The 18,649-nt window shown below is 44.7% G+C and overlaps 1 protein-coding gene and 1 long non-coding RNA gene across 3 annotated transcripts; one reads left to right on the forward strand and one right to left on the reverse strand.

Moving 5' to 3' along the window:
- The first annotated feature begins 1,419 nt into the window (after positions 1 to 1,419).
- Positions 1,420 to 10,531, forward strand: ARRDC4 (arrestin domain containing 4). Of its 2 annotated transcripts, none has more exons than XM_065076660.1 (8): positions 1,420 to 1,831; positions 3,017 to 3,083; positions 3,355 to 3,502; positions 5,307 to 5,409; positions 6,078 to 6,334; positions 6,883 to 7,045; positions 7,569 to 7,723; positions 7,865 to 10,531. In XM_065076660.1, exons 1-8 carry the CDS (start codon positions 1,501 to 1,503, stop codon positions 7,919 to 7,921), a joined length of 1,281 nt encoding a protein of 426 aa, XP_064932732.1. In that variant the 5' UTR covers positions 1,420 to 1,500; the 3' UTR covers positions 7,922 to 10,531. The 2 variants fall into 2 exon arrangements, with proteins under 2 accessions (XP_064932732.1, XP_064932733.1); XM_065076661.1 differs by lacking the exon at positions 1,420 to 1,831 and adding an exon at positions 2,225 to 2,567.
- Positions 10,532 to 10,695: 164 nt separating this feature from the next.
- Positions 10,696 to 17,355, reverse strand: LOC110355686 (uncharacterized). Its single transcript, XR_010475399.1, has 4 exons — positions 16,434 to 17,355; positions 14,976 to 15,346; positions 12,928 to 13,906; positions 10,696 to 11,213 (listed from the first exon to the last, which is right to left on the reverse strand). It is a non-coding gene; the product is annotated as an uncharacterized LOC110355686 (long non-coding RNA).
- Positions 17,356 to 18,649: the final 1,294 nt, after the last annotated feature.

Consider the following 18,649-nt stretch of genomic DNA (forward strand, 5'->3'; position numbering starts at 1 on the left):
CTGGAAGACATTTTTTGCTAATTTCAGTAATTAACTGCGTCAGCTGGGAAACACCAGGCTGCCAGAGGGATGGAGGAATGCAGGAAGATGCAGCTGTCAGAAGCTTCAAGCAGGCAGATGACTCGGGCTGGGAAATGACTCCTCCATTCTCAATGGAAATGCCGGCTGATCACTCCCTGTACACACCTTCAGGAAGATACATGGCTGCCAACTCGGGCAATCATAAAATATGACACTTCCTTCAATAAAATTGATTTTAGTAGCTGTCTGGTATTTGCAAAGCATTCCATTTTGTAACGCGTGTTGGGCTGGCTGTGGGTCAGATCCAGGGCACTGAGCTACGGCAGCATCACTGTTGTTGGGCTGCTGGGTCTGCCCATGCTCGTCTATGAACACAGACACATCTTCCAGTCTTCATATGGGTTCTGCGAGTTGTCCTAAGCTCATACTTCTAAAAGTTGAAGAAAAACAGCAAACCTTGTGTTTAAGCTAGTGGATACATCTTCCAGGTATTATCTATAGAACATTCATACGGAAAAATCGACGGCCCACTGCTCAGGTGTAACAGGACACGGCTCCTTGCAGCCCTTTAGTTACTGAACAGGGGGTTGTAGAAACTTGAACCAGAGCATTTCTTGGTTTACAAAATGCAGGAAAAGCCAGCGCCTGTGCGGCCAGCGCGGTCCACGGGCAGCCCAGGACGGCTCAGGTACAGACCAGCCCCTTTGCTCCCCCCACCCGCGGCATGAGGGGCTCAGGGGGGCAGTGGGGACCTCCTGGACTAACCCCATCACTGCATTGTTTTGCACTCTTCACCGCTCCCCGCCAGGCAGGCTGTCGGCGGGGAGAAGCCGACACCGAACGCAACTCAGTGCCCAGCCCAGCGCTTGTTCCTTCAGCCGCCGCGACAGGGAGCGAGGCCCACCATGGCCCCCCTCCTCCTCACAGCATGAGGCCCACCCTCTGCACGGCCAGGGCAGCCACCACAGCCCGGCGGTGGGAGAGCGAAGGACCCCACCGGACCCCAGCGGATCCGCCGCCCGGGCCCGCCCGGGGGTGAGCGGTGAAGGGTAGGGGTCGCCCCCGCTGCCCCCCGGCTCCGGGCTCCCCACAGCCTCGCGCCGCCCCCGCCCCGCCCCTTCTCTGCCTGTTTATCCACAGGCTGTGCACGTGGTAGCCGCGCCGCGCCATTGGCTCTCTCGGCAGGGAGCTGCAGCCGCCCTGCCAATCGGGGCGCTGTCCACGCGCCGCGGTCCGCACCCCATTGGCTCCGCCGCACTGATCACGCAGCGTGACGCAAGCGGAGCGTGCTCCCACCGAGGACCCAATGAGGAGGGGGCCGAGGGGCAGCCCGCCGCGAATAGTAGGGCGAGGAGCTGCGGGGTGGCCAATGAGGAGCGGGCCGGGGCGGGACTTTCCGCTGCGGGCTCTGGTGGAGACGGGCGGGTTTTAAAGCAACCGTCGACGGCGCCCGCAGGCTTCCCCCGCAGCCGGGGAGCGATGGCGGCGGCCGGGCCGGGCCTGGGCCCCGGGGCCGGCGGGACGGTGAAGACGCTGGCCCTGGTGCTGGAGGACGAGGCCCGGCGTGGCGGCTACTGCAGCGGGGACACGGTGTCCGGCCAGGTGCTGCTGGAGCTGGCGGGCCCGCTGCCGCTCCGCGGGCTGCGCCTGGAGGCTGCGGGCCGGGCCCGCGTCGCTTGGAGCGAGAGCTCGGGAGCTGTCCCCGGGGCCGGAACCTGGGGGGTGGCGGCGAGAGCGCCGGGGCCGCGGCGGGAGGCGGAGGTGCGGTACCTGGACATCCGGCAGAGCCTCCTGCGGGACCCGCCAGAAGGTGAGGGGCGGCCTGGGGGGTGCGGGGGCGGGTCGGGGCTCCCTGGGGGAGGTTTCCCGGGGGGAGGTTTCCCGGGCGGCCGCAGCCACTGCGGGGGTGGGACCGGGGGCACTGGCGCCTCCTCCGCGGTGGAAGGCGGCGGGGTCGGGCTCCGGAGCTGAGCCCCGCTGCTCCCCGGGGGAGGCGGACGGGCCCTGGGCACCCGCGGCGGGAAGGCGCCCACGGCAGCTCTTCCCAGAGAGGCTGCGGGTGAAACCTCCGAGGAGGAGAAACCCGCGTCGGTCCTGGGTGCTGAGGAAAGGCGTGAGGCCGCGGTGGGTGCCCGGCCAACGGGGACAGCGCTCCCGTACTGGATCCGCGGGCAGGTGTGTGCCCAGGGCGGGCTGGCTGCACCTTCATCGCTCCATCTTTTGCGCGAAAACGGCTGAAAAACGCAGAAGACGGTCCGCAGCTACACCCGGCGTTGGCTTCTCGCGGAAGTTGGCTCTGCTACGAATGACATCGGGCACCGGAGCGTTGGTTGTGCTCTGTAAGCAGCGTCTGGGAAGCTGCCTGTGGAAGAGCCGTGAGGCCGCTGGGCTCCTCCTGCCATGGCTGGAGGACTCTCTTTGTCGCAAAGGTCTCCGGCTGGCAGCTGTGTCACTCAGACGCTGCGGCACTATGGCAGCGTTGAAAAGGCAAAATGGTATTTCCTTCTGTAAGGGTGAAACGCATCTCAGGTTTATCTGTAGGAAAGGTAAACGTAGGCCTTTAAAAATTGTACTACAGTAGGTCCGCTATGAATATACTAAGATTACATTCATTAATAGTATTTCCTAACACTGACCATAAAATGCAGCCTTTTAGCACAAAAATTAGTTTAATTGTTAATTGGAAAAGTAGATCAATTGCTGCCCTGTTCAAAAGGAAAATTTATGCTTTCCAGAAGCCATTTTGGATTAGAAATTGGCCAGAGTCCTGAACTGAAACTCAAGGTCTCCATGTTTCCTTGATTTTTTTTTTTTTCATTGAAATCACAGCATAAATAAAGCATGGGCTCCAATCCAGAACCCACTGGGATCAATAAAAACTCCTCCTAGTCCCTTGCATCTGGGTGTTTTTATACATAAATAAATTATAAAAGCATCTACTTTGTTCTTCTATTTATGGAATAACTAAAACATACTATTCATTTTTCTCCCACAGGTGAGGAAAGCTTAATCCTTCTAGATGGAAGACATGAATTTCCATTCAGCTTTCAACTCCCTCAAGAGTAAGTTAAATAATCCAACCTGAAGGGATTGTGCTGGACACTGCTCGTGCAACACTAACCTAATGTGGTTTTTTAATATTAAACTGATAGGTCAGCTTTATACGTTTGTCTTAATCAACTGTCACATAGATGTGCCTTGTTTGCTTCAGTTTCCTTTAAGGCCCTAAAAGTACGAGCTGTAAATTGGGAAATATGTATGTATGCAGGAAATGTCAATGTTCAGAACTGAATTATAAACTTACAGGAATGCTGTTCTGACTGCTTGTTTCAGGCCCCTGGTGACCTCTTTTGCTGGGAAGTACGGCAGCATTCAGTACTACGTCAGAGCAATTCTGGAGAGGCCTGCAGCACCTGATCAGAGTGTACAGACAGAGCTCCAGGTCATTAGCCATATTGATGTCAGCTCCCCAGCTTTATTGGTAAGAGGGTCCTTCGCTCCTCCTCCTCCCTCCTTTAAAGCCAGCTGCAAAAAAATCATTTCCAAGCAGCAATTCAAATCCAGCCATAACCATTTCCATGTTATTCTGGAGTGTCATTTTCTGACTTCTGAAAGCATATAAGCTCCCTAAGCTTTTCTCTATAAATAGATGATCTTAGGTTGTGTGAATAGCAAACAGAGTGGCTTTTTTTAATACCATTGATTACATCCCTGCTGGCAGACGTGCTCTTGCCAAAAAGTTATGCAGGCTTCAGATGCATAAATAAGGCTTAATAATAATAATGCACAAGCATGAAGTAGTTCCTCTTACCAGAGCAACTACATTCACAGGGCTGCAGTGTCCTAAACTCTACAATAATAGTAGGTTGAGGAACAGTAATTAGAGAAGAGTATTAATCATGCCCAGCCTGTCATTTATGCTATGCCCATTATGTTACGTATCCTTCCATTTTGCATGTCGTTTTCTAACATTAAGTGTGTGCATGCAGCTGCTGCAGAGATCTTTTCAGTTATTTCCTTATGACAGATTTGGCCACATTAAAGCATTGAGTTTCTAATAATCGCTAGAGATACTGTAGAGTAATAAGAAAGATCAGGCATGAAGTAATGAGAAAATAGGCAAGATGGAAGCTAATGAGCTGGATTCTTTTATCTCAACCCATATTATGAAAATAATATAAAATTATACCTTGGACTTTCATGATAGCAACTGCATCTAAATGGTTATTCATTTAAATACAAATGAGTAATTTCTATTTTAGTTAAAATGCTAGGATAATTTTAACTTTTCATCATGATATGAACGTAGATAAGAGATGTTTTGAGCAGGATTTTTTTCTCTTTATATGCTTACGGTTTTATCTTTCTCTCTGGAGAGAACTTGGAGAAGTATTTTGGTGGTGAATCTGTAAGGAGAATACAGTCATTATATTTGACAGTCTATGTTAGGAGTATGAAGGCAGCACATCCAGATATTGCAAGGACTGTAGGTTATTGCAGAGGAGAGTGTAGTGTGGCACACAAAGCAGGCAGTGCCCATCTTGAGGGGTTCCAAGGCTACCACCAAAACAGTGCAAAACACCACAAATTTTACACCTCATACTGACTGGGCACTAGTGCCCAGTAAATAAATGATTTAATGTAGCTTGAGTCCTGCCTTGGACCCTTGACATGTACTTGTATCTTGTAAGTTTATTCTAATGAAAATTTTACAGACACTGTAAATGTGACCTTCCTCCATGAATAATTAAGATGGTCTTTGTCATGAGCCTAATTTTTTGGGCGGTTGTGTGGCTTGCAAGCTAGGAAGATGCATCACCTTAACCCAGTCTACACATTTGTCCTTTCTTATGAAGGACACAAAGGTAAAAGCAGTTTGCCTGCAAGCAACTAATATATAAGCAGGTAAAATTCTACGTTCTTCTGTGTTGAGGAACATAGGCACAAGCACTGCAGTACTCCACTAGCCCTTTGAAATGTCACACCTATAAATTTTGCTCAGTCAGTCTTTTTGAAGACAGATTATGTGCAAATGCACTTCGTTTTCTGAGTTACCTGGTTGATACAGTCTAAATGCAGATGGGAATTTCACACCAGCCTTATGTTCAGACAGCCAAACCTTGGTTCATTTTACATGGTGGCAAAACTCCAGTTGCGTTGAGCAGTACAGTGGTTCAAATCACGTGGATTTTAGAGATAGGTTGCAATGACTGATATGCATAACTTTAACCTGCAAGTGATCAATAGCTTTATACCATAAAATGAAAAATACTTATATTTTATAGACACCTGTTCTAAGAAGTCAGGAGAAGATGGTTGGCTGTTGGTTTTTCACCTCTGGGCCAGTGTCTCTCAGTGCCAAAATTGAGAGGAAGGGATACTGTAATGGTAAGAGTAGTTACCTTCAAAATGTGAATATTAAACATCTAATAGGGATTTTTTTATCTCTGAAGCCAACACTTTATAGTTGAAAGAGTAGTTCTGTTTAGTAGGTAGCAAACTGAGATCTATATGAACTTGCTTCAACAAAAATCATCTTGCCTTGCCCCTTACTCCCTCCGTGGGCGTAGAGATAGTCAGTAATCTTACGGAAAAGCCATAAACATTTGAGTGTGAAATGCTTTTATTTGGGATAAAATACTTAATTGGGGATGTCCTGCTCCTGTAGGTTTACGGTTCTTTAAGAGTGAGCTTTAGCAGCTTCTTTGTTATCTTGATAACACTGGATACATTGAGGAAATAAAATACAACACTCCAGAATTGACTGAATACTATATGAAAGGAAGATTGGTGCATAATTTGCAAATAAAGCTTTTAGAGCTTGTTCATATTATGTTTAATGTTTCAGAATGAATTGTTGTTTATACATATAATGTAGTAGGTGGCTGTAATTCTGCCTGGATGCCACTCTGCAAAAAGATAACTAGCTTGAGGAAACTAACAACTGTTGTTCTCATTACACTGCAGATGATGTATATGCTGCATAACATGCTTTGATACTCCCTGAGGAAAGCTGGTAAATACAAATTATTCATTGAACTTTTTCTGTCTTTAAGGAGAAGCCATACCCATCTATGCAGAAATTGAGAACTGCTCTTCTCGTTTGATTGTTCCAAAAGCTGCCATTTTCCAAACACAAACTTACCTGGCCAGCGGGAAGACAAAAACTTTCCGTCAGATGGTTGCCAACGTCCGAGGAAACCACATTGCCTCTGGGAGTACAGATACCTGGAACGGGAAGACTCTGAAAATCCCACCTGTATCCCCCTCTATACTTGACTGTTGTATCATTAGAGTAGAATATTCATTAGCTGTAAGTATGGAATTTTTATTACAAATGTTACATACTCTTGAATAATGCATTGAGTTGGGAATAGAAGTTGTTTCTCTACTGAGCAACTCTGAGATTTTGAATTTGGGAACGACAACAAACATAAGTAAATGTAATATACCATATAGGGACTGAATATCATTAGGAGATTCTGAAAGATTGGAATCATGGGAAAAATGTTCCTGAGGAAGAAGCAGCTTAGTTTTAGATCTGCAGAGGTTATTGGGGGAAAGTAGTTCAAGCTGAACTGGTTCTTTAAGTTATTCATTTCTAAAATAGGAAGAGAGGACTGAAGTGGGTAATTTTTGTGAACCTGGTTTGTACATTTTCATGTCATTTAGAGACAAGATACATAAAGAAGGCAGTTGCTGACAGTAAGGGAAGCTGCCAGAGTATTCGCTAAATGTGACTGGGATGAGAAAACTAATTTTTAAACAGTCTGCAGTATGGGGAGTATGGCAGCTTCTGGGAGCAGCAATTCTATGGGGTCTCATGATGTTATTTTCTTTTACTTGGGGCTTGTCACATAGGTGTATATCCATATTCCTGGTGCTAAGAAATTGATGATTGAAATGCCTCTGGTGATTGGCACAATTCCATGTATTGGATTTGCAAGCAGAAACTCCAGCATTACCAGCCAGTTTGGTATGGATATGAGTTGGCTGGCGCTGACCATGCCAGAACACCCCGAAGGTAAATCCATATTGAACTCTTTATGACACAGCACAGTACTAGCGGCAGCAGAAGGGTAGTGCTGCCAGGTTAAGGGCACCAGCAGCGATGTTAAAAGTCTGACTGATGAGAAGGGAAGCACATAAATCTAAATCAAGATACAAAAGGATTGGTGAGGGCACCCTAACTCTAGCCTTTTCAATGTCTCGCTTTACCCCATCTGACTACTTTGAGTCGAACCTTGAAATAACTTGATAGTGGGAGTGCTCCTTTGGAGGTAGACGCCTTGAAGTTAATCATTACTAAATATATCTTGATACAGATTGAATGCTAAAAGCATCTGTAGTGTTCCTGCTGAATCACCTAAGCTTACTAAAAACATAATTCTAGTTACAGTATTTGAGTATAATGCATTTTCTACAATTTGACAATAGTACAATGTTTAATAAATACAACCTCCGTGGTCTTGGATACTGTAATACATCTGTTGTCTTTCTGTGAGTGAATAGTTTTAAATTTGACTGTAGCACCTCTTGTGTTTCAGCACCACCAAATTACGCTGATGTAGTGTCTGAGGAAGAGTTCTCTAGACATGTTCCTGCTTATCCGCCACCAATTGACTGCGAGGAACAGTTGTGTTGTCCTGTCTTTGCTTACATCCAAGAGTTCCGGTTTCAGCCTCCACCTCTTTATTCAGAGGTAAAAAAATAAACAGCAGGTGGTGTTTTTATTGTCAGATGGAAAAAAAACAAAACACACACAAAAACAAACAAACAAAAAACACACTTATAGAATTGGAAGAATGATAGGCAGTAATTGTTACCTTTCTTCTCTCTTTAGATCGATCCACATCCAGCTGATGTAGAAGAAGTTCAGCCCGTTTCATTCATGCTCTGAAGAAGATCTGTAATGAGCATCATTGTGATGAATGTCTTAATCTTTCTGCTGCTTAAGCTGATAGTGCAGCTAAAAAAGAAACGGTTTTCTTCTTTGAAATATAAGTTTGTGTACAGGAAAGGCAAAGGAGAATGGAGAGGGAGGTATTGAGCACGTTTGATGATGGAAGAGAATCTGCTGGATTAGTCTGCACAGAGGATACTGCGGGAGCAGCTACATTTGGGATACTTGAGAAGTACCTGAAAATAATGAATGCTTTCTACAAAGTGGATATACTACATAAAGTACAAGGAGATGTAAGGATCTTCTGAAGAGAAAAGAATTTATATTTTGTTTGAAACATGCCAGAAGAAATTATGTTGATGTTGCAAACTTGCATAGTAGAACAGAATGTGGGATAAGAAAACATTTCCAAAAGATTCCAGTGTTCAAGGGGCTTCAGTTTTGCACTGACCACATCCAGGAAAGGAACACTGCTAAAATGTAGAGTGAAGTCTTCACTCCAGCTTAACTTTGTATTTCATGAGAACCTGCCCTTCTAACTACTGCCACGTGGTACTATTTCATCATTCATAATGATTATAAAGACATCATGAATGACAGAATAGCTATTACGCAATATGATGAAGGCAACCATGTACTGAATGAAAGACACAAGTATGTAAAAGAAAATGGAACTTTGATAAGAGCTTATGCACTATGCTTTCTTTCAAGGGATTTCTTAAGGGAATTATTCTAGCCTCTTCTACTGTGAGTTCTTTTCCTGCATCTTAAGCCTATGGATAGCATGGTAAGGGGAAGCATGGCAAGGGAGATGCCTTTTGCCAGCAGCAGGTATACTTAGCAAAATGGACTATACTTATTTATTCAGAAGCCTTTATAAGCCTACCTCTGTTTTGGATATTTACTTACGGTCAGATTTGAGACCAAAAAAAGTCTTGCTAAAGTTCCAGTATACTTCAAGGTTCTAAAAGGGACCCTAAATGGTTTCTGTGGTTAGTGAATGAGATAGGAGGCATAGGGAGAGGTGTAAATATACCCAGAATAGACATAGCTTATAACTGAAGTGAAAGCAGACATCAGGGGAACAAAATCCTCTGGTAATGGCACAAAGCTTTGCATTACTCCTGCATTTTTGTCTAGAGATCTATTGTCAGAGGCTGCACTGGTCATTTGCTATCCATACTGTCTTTTGTTTGTGTGTTTCCTTGTTTTTGCTGTTTAATTTTGTTTTGGTGCAATATTTAAATGTTTTCTTCCTCAGGTCATTTAGAACAGTGAGAGTTTGTTGCTGCTAGAGTGAAGGCACAGCATTTTCCTTGGCCCTTCTGCTGCCTTCATTAAAAGTAGAATGTTTGCTTCCTGCCAAGCATCAATTGGAATAAATAAGCCACCACCAACAGATCACTTAAAGAAGCAGAAACACAGAATTCTCAATATGCATGTTTACAGTTGAGTCTTGAAACTACAGGGGATTCTGAACTGCTAGAACTACTCCATATGTCTTACAGAAGGGTTTGGGGTTAAAACTTGGTGCTTTGTGTGGTAAAACATTGTACTTTCTTATAACTACAAGCATAGTAATTGAGTTTTCTTCATTTCATCAATAACTGCAGTTTAAAAAAATTTAAATGTTTTTTTATGAAATCTGTCTTCATTTAAGAAGCAGAGATTTTTCTACAACATACATGGATATATATTTTTAGTCTTCTTTTGGTATGACTTCCTTATATTGTCTACTTTCTAGCACTTCACCTCAAGTTACTTTTACATGAGTGTAAAAGACGTGGATTGAAATTGACGTTTCCAAACTGCAGTTATTTTTTTTTCATTTGCAACTCTAAGTATTGTCTTCTATAGCAAATGCGGCTTTAACCAAATTTGAGTGCATGTTTTGGAAAAGACATTCTAAAAATGAGTATTTATCTTAAGTCTCAAGATGTAGCTCTCATGCCTTTTTATTTAAGTGATGGCGTGCCCATACAATCAATGCAGGATTTCCATTCACATCACCTGGAAAGGGAACAAGCATCTTGTCCTTAAACAGATCCATTATAGTTACTTGAAAAGTAATACGGCTGTGTATTAACTTGCATGTTAATAATTCAGAATATTAGCTTAAAGAATGTTAGGTGCTTTTTTGGACTGTAATACCTGATAGGTGATGTGTACTACCTGGTATAAACATGGTCAAGCAAACAAGAGCATGAAGGGTAAAGATGTGCGGTCTTTTTTTTTTTTTTCCTAAAATCTGAGTTGTTTTTTATTATTTGCAGATAAACTGTGGCCTTAGATTGTTTGCTGCAAAAAAAAAAAAAGACAAGTAGAATGTGTTTCTTAAGAAGCACACATGGCCCTTCAAAGGAGGGGTGAAAACAAGATTAAATTCTGCTCTCTGACAGTGGGCTTAGTGCAGAAATTGATCCTTAAAATAATCACTGTTTGCACAATAATAAGTTCAATATGCAGGGGCTTTGTTTTGACAACTGTGAAACAGTTTAAAAGAGACTAAATTAAAAAAAAATGCTGTTTAACATACAAGAACATGATTGTATTTTGTACTAATGAATGAGCCCTATGGGTTCTTTGTTAATAAAAGCGTCAAACTTATGCAGTGCTGCTCATCTCTGGCTTGGGGTGTCTCAGACAAATGGCTGCAATGTCAAAAAGTACCTGTATTCCACCAACTTTGAATGCATACAGATCTCCTAATTCTTCTCTGATCTGGGAACTTCATCTGTCACTGCTTTGGTTCCCTGAACTATCCATAACTAAGAATGGGAACAATTTTATCAAACATGGCCTGATCCCACCTATAGTTAGTATGCAATATACAGAGTTAATTGTATCTTACCCATAATGATTGAAGTGGCAGGATCTGTGCTCTAATTGGATTTCTTATCTCATGTATTAATCTTACAGGACATTTTACTGTGTTTCCTTTAGACAAGATTATCTTTACTGGGTAGTTTATTGAATCTGAACACATCGCAACAACCTTGTAACCATTGTACAGCATGACTAGAGTAGATGCTACCATGGAGAAACAGATGACAAATTGTGTTGAGTTGTGTCTGCCACATAACTTACCTAAGCTGTAAAGGAGATGATGAAATCCCTGCCAGGGTCCTGCCTCCTGAAGATGTGAGGAACAACAAACAGAACTGTTGGTTTCTTCTTCCTGTGGCCACTTTTGAGGGAAGACGGGAAACCTCTCGTGGAAAATCCAAGTGAAGCTGCTGCTCAGGCCATGGTGCTGAAGCACTGGAACTTGCAGAAGGGGCCACAACTCCTAGAAAGGAAAATGCAAAGCCTTAAATTCTGCTCTTAGATTTCTAAAAGTTCTCTTACAAATGATCCAAAAATAACACAGTAAAATTCTACTTCATCCACTGTTAAGTTTTATAGGGTATTATTTCTGTTGACAAAGTGCAATTGTCTATCAAAGTATGTTTAGTGATTAAACAGGTAGTAAAAGATTTGCTCTGCCATACAGGGACAGAGCAAGTACTACAGGCTTGTTATTTGCAACTCTGACACTGATGTTTGTACTGAAACACATCAACTGCTGGGGCATGTCCCAAACTATCAAAATAGCACATTCCATTACTTCACCACCCACTTTGAACAGCTAAAGGGAGCATCTAACTTGTTTTGTAAAATCTCTACTCTCTCTCTATATATATGTATCAATAAAGAAGGGTTTGGAGAGCACAGTGTACACACAAAGTTGATTTGTAGACAATAACTGCTCTACTACCCCCAAAAAACCCCGCAGCAGAAATGCCTGCTTTCTAGTAGAATTCTGCTGATATTTAGCACTCTCCTTAGCGTGATGAATGAGCACAGGGACATAGAAACCGGCTTGTCAGACTGCTGCGTTTTGTAAAGCTGATTATATAATATGTTAACATCAATACAGATAGTACAGGCTCTTGCACAAAGTAGATTCTCTAAAGACCTAATTAGGTCTATGATGAACCCAGTAATTCACTTTTAACACTAAAATTTTATACGTGGGATAAACAGGGTGACAGTCATGTTCCAAATTATGTAGTGGTCATAATTTCTTAACCATTAATATGAAATGACACACAAAAGCTGTAGTAGAACATCACCACATTATTGGCATTTTAGGACAACAAAGAGAAGTCAAAACAACCTAAAAACACAGTTCTACATGGAATGCAAAATGGCAGCTCACGTGGGACTTTACTGGAGTAGCTGCTTATGCCGGCAACATGGTGTGGGCTGCCTTAGTTACACAGGACAGACTCTATTTGATCAAGTACAACTGTATTACTGATAAATCTCTGTGCACCCATCCCTTCAAAAGAGAAGAGAAAATCCTTCTCAGTTTTGGCTTACATTCAACCATCTGCCTGTGATGAGAACATGAAATGCAAGGTGAAAGTAGGAGCAAGTGCTGGTGCTTGATAGACACACCTGCAAATAGATTGCCTCAACCCAAAGAATGCAGAGCAGCCCAAAATATTGGTATTTAAATACACAATATATAGGCTATGTCAGTTGATGGGGGACTTTATTATTTCTGGTCTCAAGTAACAAGTGACTGTGGTCAGATTAAGGACAGCTAAGTAAGTATCATGTCAAATGTATTTTTACTTAGCGCTCAGCAGCTGTGACACCCTAACAAAAAGCATCACCCCAAACATCAGCCCAGCCCTTCTGCTTTCCTTCCAGCTGTTCCCGGTGTCCCAGACCTGCACTGACACACACCCTGGCCCTGCTCTCCCACCTCCAGCAAAACTGCTCAGTAAGACTGAAAAAACTGAAGCCCTGAAGTGCTTTTCTCTTACATCTTAATTTGATGTGACCAGTGCATTAGCCTTAACAGATTAGAAAGATAATAGAGAATATTCTGCTGACCTGAGTGTAAAGTGAAAGCAGAAAGGGAAAAGCATTGACTGATCCAACAGATTCTCAGACGGCAGTGTCTGGGAGGATGAGAGAAGTGTCTGAGGGGGTTTAGTGTCCATACAGACCTGTCAAGTTCTGCAGGCTGTGTGCAAGGCTGGTACCACTTGCCCCAACAGCAGCTTTTCAGTGTCATCACATCCCTCTGTCCCTCATTCCGAGATCCTAGAGCAGGTTGGCCTGATCTGGGATCTGCAACACAGTGATGGGATCTGCTTGGTGCAAGGGAACCAGATCAGAAGGAAAAAACCGTAACACGCAGGGGCCCTCCCACGCTGCAGCTGGGCCCTCCCACGTCTCAGAGCAGCTGTGCTGTCATCTGGCAGGACGTGAGCGGCACAACCTGCTCCTCCGACCCTGCGCAGGAGTCTCGCACATCGGGGGCAAAGACTATGAGCGGTCTGTTTGCAGGAGGTGTTAAATAGAAAGGTCCCCAGGAAGGGCAGCTTCGCAGGCTTTTTCTCATGTGATCCCACCTGCCATCGCTGGGAGAGGACTTTACACTCATCCAAACAAATTAACAATTCATCTCCAACCCTGACGTGAAGATTAACCCTGCCAATTAATTCCTTAATCTCTTGCTGCCGACAAGGCTCGCAGTTGCCATGTGGATGCTTGTCCATTGGGGCCTGAAGCAGGGCCGTTCTGTTTAATTAATGCTGCATCCAGGATACAGTGTAGCTGATATTCGAACATATTCCAACGATACAAACCAGAGCTGCATCTCACACCTCACCGATGCGCCAGACGGCATTTGATGGACACCTCGGGAAGGGCACAGATTATCCTGATGCTTATGGCAGCTTCTGCTGCATAAAGGGGATACATTAACAGATACAAAGTCCTTTAGCCATCGTGTAGTTATTATATAGCTGTAGAAAATGCTTCTTGGTCATTTCCATGACAGCATTACAAGTTCGGCAGAATTGAAAGACTTCTTGCAGATGATTGTAGGAAATAGTCACACTTTATGGTGAGACAGCTGGAACACAGGCGCACGCTGCTGCATTTGGAACGGCATCCACAGAAATTTCCGGCAGTTTCTCTCTAATTTGCAGGTTTGTGTGACAGAGAGAGAAAGAAAAGCAAATAAATGAGATGGCAGTTAGAGCAAGCGCAGGGGAATCATTTTGGGGCAAAGTACTGCATGCAAAGTCTTCGGATCCACAAATGCAGACAAAGTTTTGCAGTGTGCAGCAGTGCTCAGAAAAACAGCATTTTGCATGTTTCCAGTAAGCATCAGGAAAAGAAAACTCCACGAGACCATGTCAGTCTTCTTCCTCCTGCCTCAAATAACTGATGACATGTTGGGTTTTGGCTTGGTGCTGAAGGGAAAAGGAGCAGCCACACTGCATGTGGAGGCTGCTTCAGGACAGAGGTTGGGTGTGATCTGAACTGATGGGAGGTGGGAAACTTGTGAAATAAAATAAAACGGGGAAATGATGCTCAGTCACCTCAAGGTAAACCAGCTATAACAAATTGGGTCAATTTTCCTTTGTTTCTATAGGTTTTACCATATATAATTTAAAAGACACTGCCCATTAAGGTGCTTTACAAAGTTAACTAATACTCAATAAAATCTATGAATAATAGTAAATTAAAGACTGCAAAACCTCTCTGGACATATAAACCGGGAAATTACAGGTGTTTAAAGTAAGAAAGCAACAAAAAAAACATAATTTAGGGCCTGTTACAACTAGTCCGGCGGGTAGAACAAGTGAAAGTATCACAGAACTGCAAGGAGCATATGGATTGTGTAAACACACAACATAAATGGTGTTTACAGCCAAGTACCAGGAAGGAGGCGGTGTGATGTACTGGACAGGACTCTCTGTTCCACATAGAAGTTAGGCAATGTCTGGTTTGGGGTTTTGTTTGGGGTTTTGTTGTTGTTCTTTTTACATACTTATTTCAATGCTCAATTATACACTGATCTCCCTTAGCCCAGGAAGGGTCAAGGTCACCCTGTTGCAATAGCTGGCCAGGCAGAGTGAGAAATAAAGTCTGGGTTTCCCTGCAGACCTGGGCCCACCAGCTCCTGGCAAGGTGAGAGGAACATCTGCTGTCTGTGAGTTATCAAAGGGGAAACAACATTTGAAGCAAAAATTGCATCTACCTCATTGGAACAACCAGTCCAGCAGCTGTAGAGGATCCCACTTCAGAGGTAACCCCAGAGGGGTATTTTCTTCTTTAGCAGATCCTTTACTTAAGATGAGCAGCAAAACCACTAAAGGTTGGAGGACTAGAAGGGTCTGAAGCACAGATTGTCTTCAAAGACACTGTGCCATGTCACTGGAGAATCAAGTCTTTGCATCCTCAGGGTTTGTTTCCAAGGGATTTGTCAGACAAAAAGCTCTTACAATCTTTCACATGGGCTGCTGCCCGTGACGTGGCATCTTGTGCAGGGCTCTTAGGCTGTTCTTGTTGATTCTTGGCGGTGTTTCCTTCATTAAGCCATTTGGTACCAATTCTCCCTTGGATGTAGGGCTGTTGGTATTACAGGTGGGGTGTTAGTTTGCTGATCTATACAAGATTATTTGGCAATTCCTTGTTTTCTGATGTTGCCACACTTTCTTCTAGGAACCCCTGCTAGAAATAGCTCTTGGGTGGGTGCCAGGTATGTATTTTTTCCAGGCAGAAGCCCAAACCAAGCAGTGACACACTTCACTATCAAACACAGCACACAGCAGGGTGTATGGATACATGGACACAGCGAAGGGAATGTAATCTCTTGGTTATGCACCGCAGGAGTTGATGGGAAAGCCCAAGCAGCGCTAAGGGCACTATTTTTCGCTCTTGCTCTCTATTTATCCTTAAAATTATTTGTCAAATTCAACTTTTTCAAAGCCACACCAAACTCTGGCAGAGCTCAGAGTCCCGCTAAATCCTTGTTGGTACATTTTGCCCCTTGTTCACAACTGGGCCCTTATGTGACCTCCAGACCCATCAGTGCACATTGCAGCTGAATCCCCTCTCCAACCCCCACCTCACATCAGCCTAACGCAGAGCTGCTCCGTGAGAACTCAGCCTCCCACTTCTGCTCAGATGATCTTTGACCAGCAGCCATAGCAATCATTTGCATCTCCCGTCATTAAGCCTTCTGTTTGATCACAGCCAAGCAGCCCTTATGGGGATCTGGCACACACTTAACAATCCAAGCATGTTGGGAAAATGACTTCAAGGCAATTCCGAGAGGATTCCTGCGCCTTCAACAGTTCATAGTTCAAGGGGATCCCCACCTCTGCCTGCAACACACACTGTTAAACACATCCTGCCAGAAAATTTTGCTTTGGGAGGGGGAAAGAAGAGGAGAGAATGGCCTGACAAGAGGTTCAACAACATCAGCCTTAGCCTGGGATGTTTTAATTAAATGCAGGATCACAACGCAGGATGGACCAGGCTTGGTTCCTCACTGTCCTCTCCTGCACCCACGCTCTCCATCCATTTACATGGTGCCACTTTTCCCAATCGCGAGCCATCGCCCACAGGCCTGAGCAGGCAGCGATCCTGCCGCTCCTCCCAGTGCACCTTGACTACTCCCCTCTTCGCAGAGAACTGCTCGCCAATCACTTACCTTGGCTACATCGCAACTGCGAGCCCTGAGCAAAGAGCGGCTATTCTATTGCCAGCACTCGATTGTTCAATCCTTCCCCCTTACACCTAAATTAATTGCACTGATCTTAAAATCCCTGTGCAGAGCAGGGGGTGAAAACAAGCAGGAGGAAGACAGGGAACGAGGCGTCCTGCGCTCGCAACACAAGCGCTTGCTGTCACCGTTCTCCCTGCCAGCTCGATTCATTTGAGCCAACAGTTGAATGCAATTAATAAGGCTGTGTCCCAGCCTCTGCTACGCTAAGTGAGAAGCGCTCTTGCCATTGTTGGCAGGTGTTCCTGGCTCTCTGGCATGCAGAGCTGGCAGGAGGCATCGCAGGATGCCAGGAGATGCCCCTTCTTGGGTTACCCACTGCCCCGTGAGCAGCAGGACAGCCCTTCTGCCCGGTCCCTGGCACCCGGACACGCAGCTCGTGTGCCGCGGCGACTGCTCCTGTGCCAGCACTTCTTTGAATAATGATATTTTCAAGCTGGCGCCCGCAGAGGTGTTTGCATTTTGCATCCATGCACCTCAGGAGTGTTTTCTTTTAATTGATCTCACACAGCCTGGGATCTTCCTAAAATACTTTACGGTTTCATGGACTTGCTTCCAGGAAGACTTTTGTTCCCTTTAAAAAGACTTCAGTGTAGAGTAATGTGTCACTTGTTCTCTTGAAGACCTCAGCCTTTTGGGGTTCTAGAAATCCAGATGCTGGTTTTCCTGCTCTCATCCCGTGGCATCCTTTTCCTGCTCTCATCTCTTGGCAATGAGACGAAACTAATTTGCAAGACAATCTACTGCAGACATTGTCTTTGCCTGTGTGGAAACTCCCAGTTCCTTTTGCTGTTGCTGGCTTAAGGAACATTTGTGGTTTCTGGCATGTCCCTAACAGGTATGAAACTTGTACAACTGCTGAATCACGAGCTGTGCTGACGCAACGCCCCATGTAGCCAACTTTCAGAGCTGGCCTTTGGCTGAAGATTCACTGGGAGGAGGGAGAGGCGAGCACCGAAAACCTCCGTGGGGGTGCAGAGGTGTGGGCCACAGGCCAGCGGCAGCCGGGAAAAGGTGGCCCTGACCCGAAAGGTGTGTGTGGCTGGTGTGGCTTGGCCTGTGGAGATTTGGGCAGAGCTCCCAGGGAGGACAACTCGTTTGTAATGCTGGTCCTTCCCCATGCAGCGGCTGCAAACTAGGGAACCGGCGTCACGCCTGACAGCCAACAGCAGAGACAACGCCACTCCTCCTTGCCCAAATACACATGCTTAACGCCCCATTTTATCACCCCACGCACCCCAAGTCACTTCTAGCAAATGGTTATGGAATATAATTAGAAACACTCTCTACGAAGGAAAAAGGGTGAGGAATGTTTAGTCTCGAGCAAAGACACACTTGGAGGGGATTTGGTTTTCTGCTTTGATTCTCTAATAGCCAAAAGAACCCACTCAACGGAAAGCATCAGAAATGAACAGCTGGAAGTCTGACCTGCTTCTCTCATTCTATCTTTTAAAGCAGAAAGGAAGAAATTGCTCCAGGCAGACCCTGCCATGGCAAAGCAGTAAGGACACATGCTGGGCAGCTCCTGTTTGGAGGCACACACAGAGATACTCCACTGAATGAGCAAGGCTGCTGTGTTTGGAAAGGACAGAGGTGTAACACAAAACCATCTGCACCATAAGAACTTCCTGGCCACGGTGATCTGCTGGTAATGGACCGCAAGTATGCGGTGGAGTTTGCATTAGTGTAAACAGGCAGCCTAGTAAATTTATCCTGTGTTAGTCATGACAACAGCAGTCACGGCCTATTGTAACGTAACCATAATTCATTAGGTGCTTCCCTGTCATCCACATGAGTAATAATAATAACAACAATTAATACTTCAAACATAAACAAGTTCATCCTGCTCTTTTAAAAGCAAAACTATTGCTGCCCTTATTTTAAGGATGGGAACCCAAGATAAGCAAGGCGGGTGACCTAATCATTGTTATTCTTTGGAGTACATGATCACTTATGGTGTTTTGGAGCCTGGTTCATTTAGGTAATTATTTTTGTGATCCACCCATAAGTAGAACAACAGAAACAAACATTTGGAAACAGAGAAGAGACATAAGACTGTGTTGTTTTGTAGGATACTGGATAGTCTTATTACATCTGACTGGAGGCAATGAATACAGGAGTTTTGGGGAGAAAGGTGAAATATG

This window comes from Columba livia, chromosome 11 (genome assembly GCF_036013475.1).
Source record: "Columba livia isolate bColLiv1 breed racing homer chromosome 11, bColLiv1.pat.W.v2, whole genome shotgun sequence".
Taxonomy (NCBI): domain Eukaryota; kingdom Metazoa; phylum Chordata; class Aves; order Columbiformes; family Columbidae; genus Columba; species Columba livia.

Coding starts and splice junctions, on each gene's coding strand:
- ARRDC4 (XM_065076660.1), top strand. CDS start 1,501: ATGGCGGCGGCCGGGCCGGGCCTGGGCCCCGGGGCCGGCGGGACGGTG. Junction 3,503..5,306: donor TCAGCTCCCCAGCTTTATTG/GTAAGAGGGTCC, acceptor TATATTTTATAG/ACACCTGTTCTAAGAAGTCA. Junction 5,410..6,077: donor GAGGAAGGGATACTGTAATG/GTAAGAGTAGTT, acceptor TCTGTCTTTAAG/GAGAAGCCATACCCATCTAT.